The sequence below is a fragment of the Castanea sativa genome, chromosome 5, assembly GCF_040712315.1.
Source record: "Castanea sativa cultivar Marrone di Chiusa Pesio chromosome 5, ASM4071231v1".
Classification (NCBI taxonomy): Eukaryota; Viridiplantae; Streptophyta; class Magnoliopsida; order Fagales; family Fagaceae; genus Castanea; species Castanea sativa.
The window spans coordinates 33,297,923-33,315,418 of record NC_134017.1 but is presented as its reverse complement, the minus strand read 5'-3'; the positions used below and the strand labels follow the sequence as shown (position 1 = coordinate 33,315,418).

The following is a 17,496-nucleotide window of genomic DNA, read 5'->3' as shown; positions in this document are numbered from 1 at the left end:
GGTTGAGTTTGACTTTTTGCGTTGATCTTTAACTAAAAGTAAAATTTTTGAAATGGCCTATCTTGCTCATTTTGTTGCGTAGATTCCAATTTTGGACTTCGTTTATTCGTTTGAAGCTCCGAAATTGGTTTATTGGCACATTCTTCATTATGATTTCTTCAAAGGCATTCTTCAAGGCATCTCCATGGGATTTTCTTATGCTTATCTAACCTCAAGCTTTCATCGAGCTTTTGCTTTGAGTTTGAGGGAGGGCACTAGAGATATATTAGACATATTAGCCCAATGTAATAAGTCCAAGCCCATTCCTACTTGTACTAGTAGTCTACGGTTTAGTCATCTATATATACTCATGTTATAGTTCATTGTAATACAGGTTATTGTACTACACTCTTATATAATAAAGATGTAGCCCTTAAGGGATTCTTCCATGGATGAAAGTTGTCAATGTTGAGCCCGTAATCTTCGTGTTCTTATTCTATGTTTTCTCTTCTGCATCCACTGTAGCACATACAACGTGATATAACATATCGCATTGATAATATATTTAATAGGTATGATGGTAAAGAGCAAAATAATAAAAGTGGGCGCTATATATTAAAACTTTATATAAAAAATAGGTTGAAACTCTAAAAAAAAAAACAGAGTTAAGAGAAAACCAACTATGGCCGCTCTAAGTGTTGTTGCATCATGATAAGCAACACCACTGATTTCAACAACTGGCATTGGAAGAATTATCTCTACTCATTTTCTTTTATTTTCAAGGGTTATTCAACTTCATATCAACTCTTTATAGTTGAGGTCCAAAATTGAGATTGAGACCTCACAAAAATATTGTTTAAATTTAGTCACAGTGCTCGGGCCAAGTCCTTCCATTTTCTTTGACGACTTGCTTAAATCCTACTTCTCTGATGTACAAGCGACACTAAACAAGCACAATATTTTGAGCATTAAACAGGCCATTATGTATCAAACAAAAAATAGGTCTACAAACTAAAATCCTCACCCAAACTTCAAATCATACGTAGATGTGCATACCTAACCACGTGCTAAAAGCCTAATACTCTAAGTTTTCACATTCATGATATACAAACCAATTTACTGAATCAATACATACTAGAATTTCTAAAGTCTCAGTCTAGAAAAGATTAACTATAGGTTCCCCATCCTCACTCCAGTGTCTCTGGCATAGGGAAGTTGATCTTCGTTAGACTTGGAATAGGCAACATAATAAAGCTCGGAGACTATTCCTGTAAAGATCACAAAAGCAGCCCCAGCCCCAAAGACCCCCTTTCTTAATATCTCGCATGAAGGGGGAGTTTCTATCATGAAAGTCCTGTATTTGGTGTGGTAGGCATTCCTCACTGATCCGGCTAGCAAACACACCTCAGCAATAAAAAATGTGACCCTGACATACAAACACAGCAAGTCAATCTAAACTTTTGTATAATTACAATAGAAGGAAAGAAAGAAACAGTAACAAATAGCACGTCTTGGAAACAATTTAGAAGCAACACTAAGACTGCATCAAGCATGCATTATCTTTGTAAATATAAATGAAGGCAGATCTAAGAGCAAGACCACACCCTTTACTATAATATGTTGGTAAGCACATACCAGCAGGTGATAAATAAGCAAATTGACCATGCCCTTGAACCTCTTGGTCTCAAAGCTCTTCCACAGCACAGGCAACGACTTGCCACCATTATCAGGACTTGACTAGCCATTAGGAGCAAGAATGAGCCCACACCTAAGCCGGTTGCGATGTCAGAATCATAAACACAATAGCTTTGTGTTGCATCTTGAGAAATATGGGCCTGTCAGAAGAAAGCAATAGTTTAGTTAGGACCTTGTCCTACAAGAGTGATGAAAATCTACACTTGTTTCAAAGTTGTTTCAACCAGCGGTAAGATGAGTCCATTTTACAACCTCTGAGTTATAATTTTGGTGTTCTAAACTGATTTCAATTCTGTGTTGAATCACTGCTACGCCCCTCTCAAGAAGGACTATATGGCAGGAAGAACAAAAACATATAATCAAAGACATACAGCAGTAATGGAGATTAACTGTATGCCAGATATCCAGGAAATCCATTCCCAAACTTAAGAAAAGAAGCACAAGCTATGATGAAGAATGAACTATCCAAGTTTTGCCCTTTACTTCACTCAAATTAATGCATATATCATATTTAGTATGTTTCAGCTTTTCATGGTATCATTAGAAGTATTGCAAAAGATGACCTAAAGTATTGCAAAACATGTTGATATCAAACGGCAAGTAAATATCTTGTTACTAGTCAAGGTAGAGACTGGCTAATTTATCTCTTCCTAATCTTGTTATTTGAGTGCTTTAAGTGCCAACAGCACTAATTGATGTGACAATCCACTCAAGACTCATCCAGACTAAAAACACAAAGAACCCTTCAGTTTAACCGAAAATTTTCCACGAACAGATATCAAAACTCAACCTCAACCGCTTCCATATCCTTTTGAATTTGTGGTCAAAAGCTTGGATTGAGGTCTCTCTCTCTCTATGACAAAAATTTGAAATTCTGACCAAGTTATACTTGAAAGAAGGGAAGTGGACGAAGGACAATATACTCAGTTGTCAAATATCAATCAAATATGGTAGTAGTGGAAAGACATCGGTAAAATATACATTGCCATTGGTGCTTTAACTCAGCAAATTTAATAATATATTAGAGGCCATAAATTCCCAAGAAAACAAAACTCCATAAATCTACCCAACCCAGTCAATTATTTTCCCGTAGGAATCAATCCCCCATTTAGATCTGGGGACCATTTCTGAATTCAACCATACCTCTATATCAAAATGTCAAAATCAATAATAGGCAATAGCAAGATAGAGTTTACATAAACTCATAATGAATTATAGGTTTCTAATTTATTAATTTACTTTTATGATTGTTGACTTGAAGCTAAGAATAAGATCTATGCTGACCCGACCCCCACCCCTTTCACCAATCACGAGCTCATAATTAGCTGAAGCCCATGTGCCATGTCAACGTTTCTCATATTAAACTTCATATCTTGTTTATATGTGTTTGTTCCAGAATTTAATTAAGTATTGGTATTGTAAGGACACAATTCAAATTCCCAAACCACGACTGGGAGGAAATGGGCTTGAAAGGCCTTTCTTCACAATGAATTTGTAGAGGATGGGTTTGTAATCTAGATTTCAAGGATGGCTTAGACAATTACAAAAAGAATGGGCTTTGGGCCCAATGGAACAAAACAAAGAATCGTTTGCAAAGAGTAAGACTGAGAATTCCTCCTCGAACTGTTTCCGATGATAGTTTATAATAGTATTTCTCAAGTTTGGATACAAATATTGATTATCATACACTTTTTCTTTCTTAAAAAACCTCTCTTTTCTTCGTATGCCTTCCCTTCCATTTATATTCTTTTCCTTCTCTTCATCATCTTCCACTTTCCGGTTGCAATCCTGATTTCTGGATACTTGTCCCATCCATTCTTCCCTAAAGCCCGCTGGGATTGGGGACCAAGTTCCAAGTTCTATGCTCAGGTCCCATCCTTCCATCTATACAGTCAGCGTATCAATTACAGAGCTTTTAATGTATGGGCGGTGGTAGCAGCTTTACTTTAGACATTCCACCGTTCTTTCTTATTGTCCTCCACGTATACTGTGTATCCCCATAGTTGTAGGACTCTTTATAACCTAACTCGGGGACACTAAATTTCTCTTCCTATGTCCTCGGCTTAACATTCCGAGGACAAATCTACTCCTCGGACGTTTTGGGACATTTAAATACTCCACGATCATTTTGATGTTTTCGGATTTGAGTTTCTAGCCCAAAAGACTTCGTTGGGCCGTCCTTCATAAATTACTGGGCCCAATACCCCTACAATAGCCCCTCGAGATTCTTTATTTTTTTCACCTCGGGAGGAAAATAGGATCTCGACTTAAAAGACCTTTTTACCCTGCAGAATCCTAGAGTATTGCTGACGGAAATAACTTCTGAATTACCCATCGCGTGTTCCCGATACTTCGATATGCGAAACGCCCCCGAATTAATTATTGGCGCTTCTATGTCCCCCACGTTTCATTGATATGACACATATCCAACGGTCGAGAGCGATTCCTGCGTTGAGGCGAGAATTCGCCCGCTTCAAAACACCTTTTGACATATAAATACTAATTTTCTTCAAAATTCTTCACACTACAGAAACCTCATAACGTACCTGCCACACTTTCCATCTCCCCGTACTCTCTCTCTGTCTATCAAGTACCTTGTCCGAGGTGACCGTGCTTTCTTCTTTTTTTTAAAAGTAAGTTCTTCAATACTCTTTCCCCTCCTTATCAGCTTTTTGTTTCTTTTCCTTCCCATCTTCTCTTTTTCACTGTATCTTTCATCCTCGGCGTAGTTAGTTTTCTTCACACCCCCTTTTTTCAAAAAGAATGGGTAGATTTGCGTCCCTGGTGGATTCAAACGAAAAAATAGAGCAGTTTAAGGTTAAGTACAAAATTCCCTCGGATGTATCCATTAGGTACTGTAACGAGGAAGAGTATTATACAAAAAGAAAAACGGGGGAAGTTGTAATCCCGATGATTGCGTTCATCGAAGGGGGAATGAAAATCCCCATGGGAACTGTTATTAGGGATTATCTTAGGGCCTTTAGATTGGCTCCCACCCAGTGCGCCCCAAATGTTTTTAGGATCCTAGATTCCATAGATGCTTTAAATGAGAAGATGAACCTAGGGCTCACTCACCACGACGTGAACTGGGTTTATAACCTCCATTACCTAAGCAAAAAAGATGAATATTACCTAAAGTCTAGATACCCAGAAGTTAGGCTAATTCAATGTCTGCCTGAATCAAATAAGGGCCTAAAAAACGACTTCCTGATCGTATCAGGAAATTGGCACGACGGCCTCCCCTGTCCGACAAGGGAAGGGACTCCAGGTGAAGTTTCTTTTACATACTATTATCTTTCGTCTTTTTACTTATTCTTACCCACTTTTACTTGGATAACTCTGCAAATCCACACGCAGCGGATCGTCATCCTAACCTTGTTGATTTCGGGCGGTTGGATAGGATCCTACAAGCCGAGATCTTCGTGCATACCGACGGCCAACTCCGTGCGGCTCATCTGATCCTCGGCTACACTCCGATATCTAAAGCTTTTCAGGCGCCGAAGTGCGTGATTAAAGCCCACGATCCGCGTCTTCCTCGGATTAGCGTTGCCGTGGAGGGTTTCTTGCTACCGGAGGGGACTACCATTCCTCAAGGTACTTTGGTCACCCAACCAATCCAACCACCACAATTCGTTCCAGTTGGGATTCCCACAGTTCCCTTCTCCACAAAATTAACCTCTGGTGAAGCTGCGTCTTCCCACTCTACTGTAAAGGAAGAAGAAGAAGAAATAGTTGAGGTACCAGATTCCGAGGACGAGTTTGAGGTTTTTAATCAACCCTACTCTCCTGAAGATTCAACTTCCATCCTCGACACTTCTACCTAAATTTCAAAGGTTACTACTGAAGAACTTGACAATATGGGCATCCAACGAAAGATTAAGCCCAGCCTAAAAGATGTCCTTGAGGGCGCTGACAAGGGCCCTAGAGTCCAAGAACCTTCAAAAGAGGTGCGCCCTCGGACTCAAGAAAAGGGTGCTGACAAAGGCCCTGAAACTAGGCTTCCTCCTCCTCCCCCATCCTCCCAAACTCAACGCACCAACATAGCTGATCTCAAAAGAAAAAGGGATCAGTCGAAAGGGAAGGAAGTGGTGGAAGTAGGAAAGGGCTCTGTTTCCAAGGAGCCCGAGGTGGAAAAGGGTGGAAAGCAGGCCCGTACCATGCAGACTAGGTCGGAAAGAAGAACCGACCAACAGGTGGCCGTGCGCGCCCCTGTATGGCTTCCTGACATGTCTATGGACGACGAGGTCATTACCGTGGATGCGTCCATTAGAAATTCCGATGAAGGGACAGCTGCATGCGTCGCAAATGCATTGGAGCAGGCGCTGTTACTCCCCGAGGATATGGTTGAGCTTAGAAAGAAAAGGGACCACACCGTCTTCATGACTTTAAAGAAGGAGCTTGCAATGGTGAGTTTTCTTTCTCTAAAACCTTGGCTTTTGTTTTTATTTCCTATATATATATCCGTGTCTAAATTTTATATGTTTTGTTCGTAGGCCGTTCAATCTGCCCATAGGGCAGAAGAGATTGCGATCAGTTCCTACAAGTCTCTGAGGGCCGAGGAAGCCAGGCGTGAAACCGCCCAAAAGATCTCAGACCTTCACAAGAAGAAACTGCAGGAGGTCACAGCAAAATTGGCTAAGGTCGAGAGTGATAAGGCGGGCTTAGAGGCTGATCTAAAAACAACGACTAAACAAGCCGAGGATCAGTGCCTAATGCTTCGTCAAGCCGAGGATAACCTCTCAGCAGCACGAAGGCTCGTTGAGGATCTTAAGAAAGATCTGAACGAGTCTGAGATGGCCAAAGAGGAGGCCATCAAGGGCAAAGAGGAAGCCCTTGAGGAGAAGAAAAAGGCTGATAAAGCAAAAGAAGAGGCCGAGATCTCAAGGGACCAAGCCGAACAAGACGGTTATGATATAGGTGTGAAGGAGGTCACCGAAACTTTCAAGGCTCAGGTTCCCGAGGTATGTAGGCATTACTGCCTCCAAGTGTGGAATGAGGCACTTTCCCAAGCTGGGGTTGATGCTTCTTCCATTCTTTGGAAAGCAGAGAGTGTCTACTATCCTCCGGCAATTCGAGCCTCTACCATTCCTGAAGCTTCCCAAGAAGCTGCCCAGGGATCATCTGAGGATAAGGGGGGTGATTTGGCTGGAGATTCAACTCTTCCTGAAGATGCTCCTAAGCAAGTTGATCCAGTACAAGAAAAGGCGCTTGAAGACGTACAGCCCTCAAGTGACCTTTAGGAATCTTCGAAGGATGAGTTGGGTGATCAAGCCAATCCAATAACCTTGATAGATGATCCCAAAGGCAAAGGAATTGCCGTTGAGTCCTCGGTTCAGCTTCCATCTCCTAAAGACCCCAAAGGCCCTCTGAAGATCAAGCTGAAACAATGAATGCTTGCTACCTTTCTCTATTTTATTTTTATTTTATTTTATCTCTAAGTGTAATTTCTAAGTGTGATTTAAAAAGTACTATTTGGAATCTAATATAAGCACGCATGTTTGTTTAGATGATTCTTACTTTTTTGCTTTGTTTTGGTCATATCATTCCAAAAATACCATCTTTTTGTTTTTTACCAAAGTTAATAGCAACAACTTGAATTGAAATTGATAATCCAGGAAGGTTTAATTATGCCGGGAACTGCATTAAATGATGCATTTAAGTATTTGATTTTTCATTTTGGATCTCTAGTTGAACTATGTAAAAATAAGGCATATAGTCTTTTGATTTAGACATGCAAAGATCTGATGTTTTTGACAAAAAGAAAAGAAGTGTTTAATTTTTCCCAAGTAAATGTTCCGAGGTCCAGGCCTAACTTAGGTTTTGTTTAAGACTTGGTAAAGAATATTAATTTAGACGAGGTATGTGGTCCGAGGATCCAGGCATACCAAGCTTCAGCTTGATACTTAGATAAATAAATTTGAAATGTTAATTTTCCCAAAGTAGATGATCCGAGGACCAGACGTAACTTAGGTTCTGTTTAACACTTAGTAAAGAATATCAATTTAGACGAGGTATGTGGTCCGAGGATCCAGGCATACCAAGCTTCAGCTTGATAATTAGACGAATAAATTGAAATGTTAATTTTCCCAAAGTAGATGATCCGAGGATCAGACGTAACTTAGGTTCTATTTAACACTTAGTAAAGAATATCAATTTAGACGAGGTATGTGGTCCGAGGATCCAGGCATACCAAGCTTCAGCTTGATACTTAGATGAATAAATTGAAATGTTAATTTTTCCAAAGTAGATGATCCGAGGACCAGACGTAACTTAGGTTCTGTTTAACACTTAGTAAAGAATATCAATTTAGACGAGGTACGTGGTTCGAGGATCCAGGCATACCAAGCTTCAGCTTGATACTTAGACGAATAAATTGAAATGTTAATTTTTCCAAAGTAGATGATCCGAGGACCAGACGTAACTTAGGTTCTGTTTAACACTTAGTAAAGAATATCAATTTAGACGAGGTATGTGGTCCGAGGATCCAGGCATACCAAGCTTCAGCTTGATACTTAGACGAATAAATTGAAATGTTAATTTTCCCAAAGTAGATGATCCGAGGATCAGACGTAACTTAGGTTCTGTTTAACACTTAGTAAAGAATATCAATTTAGACGAGGTATGTGGTCCGAGGATCCAGGCATACCAAGCTTCAGCTTGATACTTAGACGAATAAATTGAAATGTTAATTTTCCCAAAGTAGATGATCCGAGGATCAGACGTAACTTAGGTTCTGTTTAACACTTAGTAAAGAATATCAATTTAGACGAGGTATGTGGTCCGAGGATCCAGGCATACCAAGCTTCAGCTTGATACTTAGACGAATAAATTGAAATGTTAATTTTCCCAAATTAGATGATCCGAGGATCAGATGTAACTTAGGTTCTGTTTAACACTTAGTAAAGAATATCAATTTAGACGAGGTACGTGGTCCGAGGATCCAGGCATACCAAGCTTCAGCTTGATACTTAGACGAATAAATTGAAATGTTAATTTTTCCAAAGTAGATGATCCGAGGACCAGACGTAACTTAGGTTCTGTTTAACACTTAGTAAAGAATATCAATTTAGACGAGGTATGTGGTCCGAGGATCTAGGCATACCAAGCTTCAGCTTGATACTTAGACGAATAAATTGAAATGTTAATTTTCCCAAAGTAGATGATCCGAAGATCAGACGTAACTTAGGTTCTGTTTAACACTTAGTAAAGAATATCAATTTAGACGAGGTATGTGGTCCGAGGATCCAGGCATACCAAGCTTCAGCTTGATACTTAGACGAATAAATTGAAATGTTAATTTTCCCAAAGTAGATGATCCGAGGATCAGACGTAACTTAGGTTCTGTTTAACACTTAGTAAAGAATATCAATTTAGACGAGGTATGTGGTCCGAGGATCCAGGCATACCAAGCTTCAGCTTGATACTTAGACGAATAAATTGAAATGTTAATTTTCCTAAAGTAGATGATCCGAGGATCAGATGTAACTTAGGTTCTGTTTAACACTTAGTAAAGAATATCAATTTAGACGAGGTACGTGGTCCGAGGATCCAGGCATACCAAGCTTCAGCTTGATACTTAGACGAATAAATTGAAATGTTAATTTTTCCAAAGTAGATGATCCGAGGAACAGAAGTAACTTAGGTTCTGTTTAACACTTAGTAAAGAATATCAATTTAGACGAGGTATGTGGTCCGAGGATCCAGGCATACCAAGCTTCAGCTTGATACTTAGACGAATAAATTGAAATGTTAATTTTCCCAAATTAGATGATCCGAGGATCAGATGTAACTTAGGTTCTGTTTAACACTTAGTAAAGAATATCAATTTAGACGAGGTACGTGGTCCGAGGATCCAGGCATACCAAGCTTCAGCTTGATACTTAGACGAATAAATTGAAATGTTAATTTTTCCAAAGTAGATGATCCGAGGACCAGACGTAACTTAGGTTCTGTTTAACACTTAGTAAAGAATATCAATTTAGACGAGGTATGTGGTCCGAGGATCCAGGCATACCAAGCTTCAGCTTGATACTTAGACGAATAAATTGAAATGTTAATTTTCCCAAATTAGATGATCCGAGGATCAGATGTAACTTAGGTTCTGTTTAACACTTAGTAAAGAATATCAATTTAGACGAGGTATGTGGTCCGAGGATCCAGGCATACCAAGCTTCAGCTTGATACTTAGACGAATAAATTGAAATGTTAATTTTCCCAAAGTAGATGATCCGAGGATCAGACGTAACTTAGGTTCTGTTTAACACTTAGTAAAGAATATCAATTTAGACGAGGTATGTGGTCCGAGGATCCAAGCATACCAAGCTTCAGCTTGATACTTAGACGAATAAATTGAAATGTTAATTTTCCCAAAGTAGATTATCCGAGGATCAGATGTAACTTAGGTTCTGTTTAACACTTAGTAAAGAATATCAATTTAGACGAGGTATGTGGTCCGAGGATCCAGGCATACCAAGCTTCAGCTTGATACTTAGACGAATAAATTGAAATGTTAATTTTTCCAAAGTAGATGATCCGAGGACCAGACGTAACTTAGGTTCTGTTTAACACTTAGTAAAGAATATCAATTTAGACGAGGTATGTGGTCCAAGGATCCAGGCATACCAAGCTTCAGCTTGATACTTAGACGAACGAAGATAATGAATGTAATGTAGTTTACAACAAAAAACGGTCGAAGTGCCTTTTATTTAGTAATAGTACCTTCGTAGATTATTTACATTCCAGGGACGTGGTACAACACGTTCGTCCAAATCTTCCAGATTGTAGGCCCCTATTCCTGCGACCGAAGTAATACGATAAGGTCCTTCCCAGTTGGGCCCCAATTTTCCCCACGCAGGATTCTTCGTCGTGCCCAAAACTTTCCTTAATACTAAGTCACCCAGTCCAAGAGGTCGAAGTTTCACATGAGAATCATACCCCTGCTTGACCTTATGTTGATAATAAGCTAGTTGAACCATGGCGTTTTCTCGCCGTTCCTCAACTAAGTCTAAGTTTCTCATTAATAGATCATCATTGCTATCTGGAATAAAGGAGCTTTTCTTCAGGGTTAGGAACCCAGTTTCTAAGGGTATTACTACCTCGGCTCCATAAGTCATGGCGAAGGGTGTTTCACCTGTGGATCTTCGTGGTGTAGTTCGATACGTCCACAAGACATGTGGCAGTTCTTCCACCCACCTCCCCTTGGCGTCACCCAACCTCTTTCTGAGTCCGCTCACTATTACTTTGTTGACAGCCTCGGCTTGCCCATTTCCTTGGGGATAAGCCGGAGTAAAATATCTATTCGTAATGCCCAGATTACAGCAGTATTTCCGAAAAGCTTTGCTATCAAATTGTAAACCGTTATCTGAAATGAGAGTATGAGGGACACCGAACCTGGTAACGATATTCTTCCACACAAACTTTTTTGCTTCCACGTCTCTGATATTTGATAATGGCTCAGCTTCAACCCATTTGGTGAAATAATCTGTTCCCACGAGAAGCCACCGTCTGTTTCCTGTTGCTTTGGGGAAAGGTCCAACAATGTCCAAGCCCCATTGAGCAAAAGGCCATGGGCTAGATAGAGGATTCAGGACTCCACCTGGTTGATGTATATTTGGAGCGAACCTTTGACATTGGTCACACTTCTTTGCATAATCTTGCGCTTCTCTCTGCATATTTGGCCACCAATAGCCCTGAGTAAGGTCTCTGTGAGCTAAAGACCTTCCTCCTGTGTGACTTCCGCAAATCCCTTCGTGTAACTCTTCCAAAAGTAGCTCTGTTGCCTCGGGGTGCATGCATAGCAAATATGGTCCCGAATAGGAACGTTTGTACAATTTCTGGTCCTCGGATAACCAGAAACGAGTGGCTTTTCTGCGAATTTTATCTGCTTCAGCCTTTTCTCCAGGCAGGATATCATTTCTGAGAAACATTACTATTTGATCCATCCAACTAGGCCCTGTCCTAATTTGAAGAATTTGAGTGGAGTTACCGTCCGTCCCAATGGGTTTCAACAAATCTTCAACAAGGATAATTCGTGGTAGACTTTGTGCCGAGGACGTTGTGAGCGTGGCTAATGAGTCGGCATGGGTATTGCCACATCTGGACACATGTAATAGTAAAAAAGACTCAAATTTAGACTGCATATACCTGACCTGGGTTAGGTATTCTCGCATTCTGGAATCCCTCGCTTCTAGTTTCCCTTCCACTTGGCCTACCACCAACAGTGAATCTGAGAACATTTGCACCGTCTTTCCTCCCATTTTATGAACCATGTTCATCCCTGCGAGGATGGCCTTATACTCTGCTTCGTTGTTGGTGGCCGAGAATCATAATCTCAAAGATTTCTCAAAAGTAACTCCCTCTGGAGATATCAAAACTAGTCCTATACCTGATCCCCTCTGATTTACTGCTCCATCAACATGGACTTTCCATAATGGAGGCCCTTCACACGAAATCATGCCTATCGACTTTTTTCCCATGCCTTCTTAATAGTCTTCTAACGAAGGCTCAGTAAATTCCGCCACAAGGTCCGCGATGACCTGTCCCTTTATAGAGGTGCGAGGCATATACTTGATATCGAAAGCTCCTAGGACAGTTCCCCATTTGGCAATTCTTCCCATATAATCTGCACTTCGTAGAATTGATTTAAGAGGGAGTTGTGTAAGAACAACAACCGTATGAGACTGGAAGTAATGGGGAAGTCTTCGTGTACCATGTACCACCGCCAAGATAGCTTTCTCCAGTGGCAAATAACTCAGCTCGGCCTCATGCAGAGATTTGCTTACATAATAAACCGGTCTCTGGATGTTATTGTCATCTCGGATAAGAACCAAGCTAACTGCATGGTTAGCCACTGCAATATATGCAAACAGAATTTCATCAACTTCTGGTCGAGACATAACTGGCGGCCGCGAGAGATATTCTTTTAGCTGTTGGAAAGCCATCGCGCACTCCTCGGTCCATTCAAAACCCTTCCATTTATTCAATAATTGAAAGAAAGGTCTGCATCTGTCCGCGGACCGAGATATAAATCGGTTGAGAGCAGCAGTCATACCTGTTAGTCTTTGTACTTCTTTAGGATTCCGAGGTGGGTGTAAGCTGTTTATTGCCTTAACCTAAGCAGGATTCACTTCAATTCCCCGGTGAGTCACCATATATCCTAGAAACTTGCCCGATCCCACACCAAAAGAGCATTTAGAGGCATTGAGCCGCAATTTATACTCTCTTAGCTTCTGAAAAGTGTTGCTCAGATCTTCCAAATGTGCAGAAACTTCTTTACTCTTTACCACCATATCATCCACGTATACCTCAATAGTTTTTCCTAGCTGTGCCTCAAACATTCTCATCATCATCCTTTGGTAGGTAGCCCCTGCGTTTTTCAAACCAAAGGGCATTACCTTATAATGATAATTTCCTGTAGGAGTGACGAATGCAGTCTTCTCCTGGTCCTCAACGGCTAAGGGTATCTGGTGATAACCTTGGAAAGCATCAAGAAAACTCATCCGAGGATGTCCAACAGTAGCGTCAACCAATTGATCAATCCGAGGCCTTGGGAATGAGTCCTTCAAGCAAGCTTTGTTTAAATCTGTGAAGTCTACACAAACTCTCCACTTCCCATTCTTCTTTTTCACCACCACCGTATGGGCTAACCATTCAGGATAAAACACTTCTTTGATAGCACCTGCCTCTTTGAGTTTGAGCACTTCCTCTTTTACGGCTTCGGAATGTTCTTTGGAGGACCTCCGAGGTGGTTGCCTCCTCGGTACTATAGTTGGATTGACCTTTAAATGATGACATATGAAGTTCGGATCAACCCCAGGGGCCTCATACGCGTTCCAAGCAAATACATCCATATTTTTCTTTAAAAATAAAATCAGTTCTGTCTTCTCTTCCTGCGACAATTGAACTCCAACTTGGAAGAACTTCTCAGGATCATTGTCTATGAGAATTTTCTCCAATTCTTCACATACCGCTTCATCTACCTCGGCTGTGGGAAGAGACTTTGATTGCTATGCTTCTCCGTTAGCCGAGGCCGAGGAGTCTGGTTCTGGTCGACGCAGAATTGCAGCTGTGACACACTGTCGAGCCACAGACTGACTCCCAAGTAACTCCACCACCTGGTCTCCAGAATGAAATTTGACTTTGACATGCAAGGTTGAGGAAACAGCCCCTAACGCATGCAGCCAAGGTCTCGCCACAATAGCCGTATAGGGAGAATAAGCATCGACCACGATGAAATCTACATCTACCACCTCCGGACCTGATTGCACAGGCAGTCTAATTTGTCCCTTCGGAATGACAGCTCTCCCTTCGAAGCTTATCAAGGGTGAGTCATATGGCATGAGATCTTCAACTCTTAATTTCAAGCCTCTAAATAGGTCAGGGTACATGATATCTGCGCCACTACCTTGATCAACCATTACCCTCCTTACATCATAGTTCCCTATTCTGAGGGTTACCACTAAGGCATCATCATGAGGCTGGATGGTCCCCATCTTGTCCTCTTCAGAGAAACTTAGGACTGGCAGGATACTTGCCTTAATCCTCTTCGGCTGATCCCGTGACTCTTCGGCCAATGTTCGAGCCACTGACATTACCCTGAAAGGAGCTGAGCCAGTCCTACCAGGTGCTGCAAAAATGACATTGATAGTACCTAGAGGAGGTCTGGATGAAGGACCGTCGTGGTTTGCCACTCCTGATTGGTTTCCTCGCCCGTTCGGTTGGTACAGAAACTGCTTCAGCTTTCCCTCCTTAACCAATTGTTCCAGATGATTCCACAAAGTGCGACAATCTTCGGTGGTATGACCTCTCTCCTGGTGATAATGGCAGTGGAGATTTTGGTTGCGTCTCAAAGGGTCCCCTGCCATTTTATTTGGCCATTTGAAAAAAGGCTCATGCCTTATTTTCTCCAACAGCTGCTGCACCGGCTCCCTGAAGACGGTGTTGACCACTTGTGGGGGTATGTGACCATCCTGCCTGGAAAAATCCCGCGCAGGCCTATTGTTGTTGTATCTGTCCGACCTGAAATCCCTCCTTTCTTGTGGGATAACCTTCGCCTTGCCTTTTCCCTGCTGCTGATCTTCCTCAACCCTTTTGTACTCGTCGATGCAATCCATCAGTCGACGTACGCTTCTGACAGGTTTCTTCGTTAAGGATTTCCTCAAGTCATGCTCCGTTGGTAGGCCGACCTTGAAGGTCCTTATTGCTACATCGTCAAAGTCTCCGTCAATTTCGTTGAACATTTCCCAATACCGGTCCGAATACGTTTTCAGGGTTTCCCCTTCCCTCATGGCCATGGATAGTAAAGAATCCAATGGACGAGGAACTCTACTGCACGTGATAAAGCGAGAACCAAATGCTCTAGTAAGCTCTTTGAAAGAATCAATGGAGCCTGCCCTTAAGCCGTCAAACCATCTCATGGCTACGGGCCCTAGGCTAGAAGGAAAAATCTTGCATAACAAAGTTTCATTCCTGGAATGCACTGCCATTCTCTGGCTGAAATGGCTTACGTGCTCCACAGGATCTGTCCAACCATTGTAAAGAGTGAAGGCCGGTTGTGTGAAGCGCCGAGGCAACCTCCCTTCTTCCAATCTGCGCGTGAAGGGTGACCTGGAGATTTGGTGTAACGCTCTTCCCATTGCGTCATTTCCCAAGCCCCTAGGGGGGTAGTCTCTGCCACGCCCCCCATGCAGATTGTCTTCTTCGGAAGAGACATATTCACCTGGGGGAGTTCTGGATCTCTGCCCGTAATTGTCATCCTCGGATCCTTCCGAAGAGGGGTCAGAGACCGGAGGAGTTCTCCTTCGCCTTTCGTGGCGCAATCTCCTCTTTAGGCCGTCAATCTCCTTCTGCATGGCCCTGGCATTTCTTTCATAAGGAACTCTGCTTCCTCCTTGCGAATGACTTGCACTTCTGATGGTGTGCGTAGTATGTACACTTCCTTCTCGGTTCTCTCCGTGATCAGGATGCAAGGAGTGATCCTCACACTGAGAGCCCACGGACTCCGCGCTGCGTTGTGGTCCTGATCCTACCATGATGTCCTAAACTTCCTTAAAGACTAAATCCCCACAGACGACGCCAATTATAAGGACACAATTCAAATTCCCAAACCACGACTGGGAGGAAATGGGCTTGAAAGGCCTTTCTTCACAATGAATTTGTAGAGGATGGGTTTGTAATCTAGATTTCAAGGATGGCTTAGACAATTACAAAAAGAACGGGCTTTGGGCCCAATGGAACAAAACAAAGAATCGTTTGCAAAGAGTAAGACTGAGAATTCCTCCTCAGACTGTTTCCGAGGATAGTTTATAATAGTATTTCTCAAGTTTGGATACAAATATTGATTATCATACACTTTTTCTTTCTTAAAAAGCCTCTCTTTTCTTCGTATGCCTTCCCTTCCATTTATATTCTTTTCCTTCTCTTCATCATCTTCCACTTTCGGGTTGCAATCCTGATTTCTGGATACTTGTCCCATCCATTCTTCCCTAAAGCCCGTTGGGATTAGGGACCAAGTTCCAAGTTCTATGCTCAGGTCTCATCCTTCCATCTATACAGTCAGCGTATCAATTGCAGAGCTTTTAATGTATGAGCGGTGGTAGCAGCTTTACTTTAGACATTCCACCGTTCTTTCTTATTGTCCTCCACGTATACTGTGTATCCCCATAGTTGTAGGACTCTTTATAACCTAACTCGGGGACACTAAATTTCTCTTCCTATGTCCTCGGCTTAACATTCCGAGGACAAATCTACTCCTCGGACGTTTTGGGACATTTAAATGCTCCACGATCATTTTGATGTTTTCGGATTTGGGTTTCTAGCTCAAAAGACTTCGTTGGGCCGTCCTTCATAAATTACTGGGCCCAATACCCCTACAGGTATATTAATATTAACAAAATCATATTCTATTTTATTCATGGTTTAAGCTCAGATTCATCTAGTGAAGAAAGTTTACAAACAGTTGATACAGAAAATTGACAAAGCAAGAGATTCTCACCAATCACTTTATATACATCCAAAAAAATTACTTCAGCAACTGGGGGATTTTACTTTATAGCATATATATTCAATTTATTAATTACAGGGTGTTCTTAATTTGCAAATTGAAACCAAGAAAACTCCTTTAACCAAAACCCACATAACATATAAAAAATAAGAAAGCAAGAAATAGTAAATTTTTAAGAAAGACCAAAAAAAAAAAACTCACTTTGGCTCTTCTCTGTTCAGCAGCAACAGCAAGAGCAAAAGCTATCAAATCGAACACGAACACCACGAGGAGTAACAGCTTGGAAGCCATGCTCCGAAATCCAGATATCTTCAACTCTCTCAATCTCACACACATCCACAAAGGTCACGACTCACGAGTAGCGTAAGTTTAATAAAAGTTTTATATTATTATAAATATAAAATTTTTAAAAAATTAAAAAAAACAAAAAAAACTGCAAAGCAAATAAAGAGCCTTCGGATAGGGCACGTAAAAGTAAATATATATAATAAATTAATAATAGTTGATAGTTATAGTTAATTAAGAGTTAAAAGAGTTTATATATACACATAAATATTCTAAAATAAATGCACGCGTTATCTGGACAGGTTGGCTTTAGCCATTAATTACTATTTAGTATTTACTACTACTTCTTATTTTAGTTTCAGTTATATATCTCCCTGAAAATTAGCGCCAATAAAACACAAAAAGACAATATGATTTTTCACATAAAAATAACGTACTTTCTCACTTCTCTCTCACGCATATATCTCATTCCACAGTATAAAATATAAAAGCTATATTGTGCCATGTTTTTTTTATTTTATTTTATTTTTAAAGAA

The 17,496-nt window shown here is 41.0% G+C and overlaps 1 protein-coding gene across 1 annotated transcript; it reads right to left on the bottom strand.

Moving 5' to 3' along the window:
• Nucleotides 1-923: 923 nt before the first annotated feature.
• On the bottom strand, nt 924-17,116 carry LOC142634169 (uncharacterized). Its single transcript, XM_075808459.1, has 3 exons — nt 16,877-17,116; nt 1,615-1,814; nt 924-1,405 (listed from the first exon to the last, which is right to left on the bottom strand). Exons 1-3 carry the CDS (start codon nt 17,009-17,011, stop codon nt 1,150-1,152), a joined length of 591 nt encoding a protein of 196 aa, XP_075664574.1. The 5' UTR covers nt 17,012-17,116; the 3' UTR covers nt 924-1,149.
• Nucleotides 17,117-17,496: the final 380 nt, after the last annotated feature.

Excerpts from the sequence above, each read along its gene's own strand:
- LOC142634169 (XM_075808459.1), bottom strand. The coding sequence starts at position 17,011 with ATGTGTGTGAGATTGAGAGAGTTGAAGATATCTGGATTTCGGAGCATG. Across the intron at positions 1,815-16,876 it reads CTGAACAGAGAAGAGCCAAA|GCCCATATTTCTCAAGATGC; the intron begins GTGAGTTTTTTT and ends TTCTTCTGACAG. Across the intron at positions 1,406-1,614 it reads TGCTTATTTATCACCTGCTG|GGTCACATTTTTTATTGCTG; the intron begins GTATGTGCTTAC and ends TTTGTATGTCAG.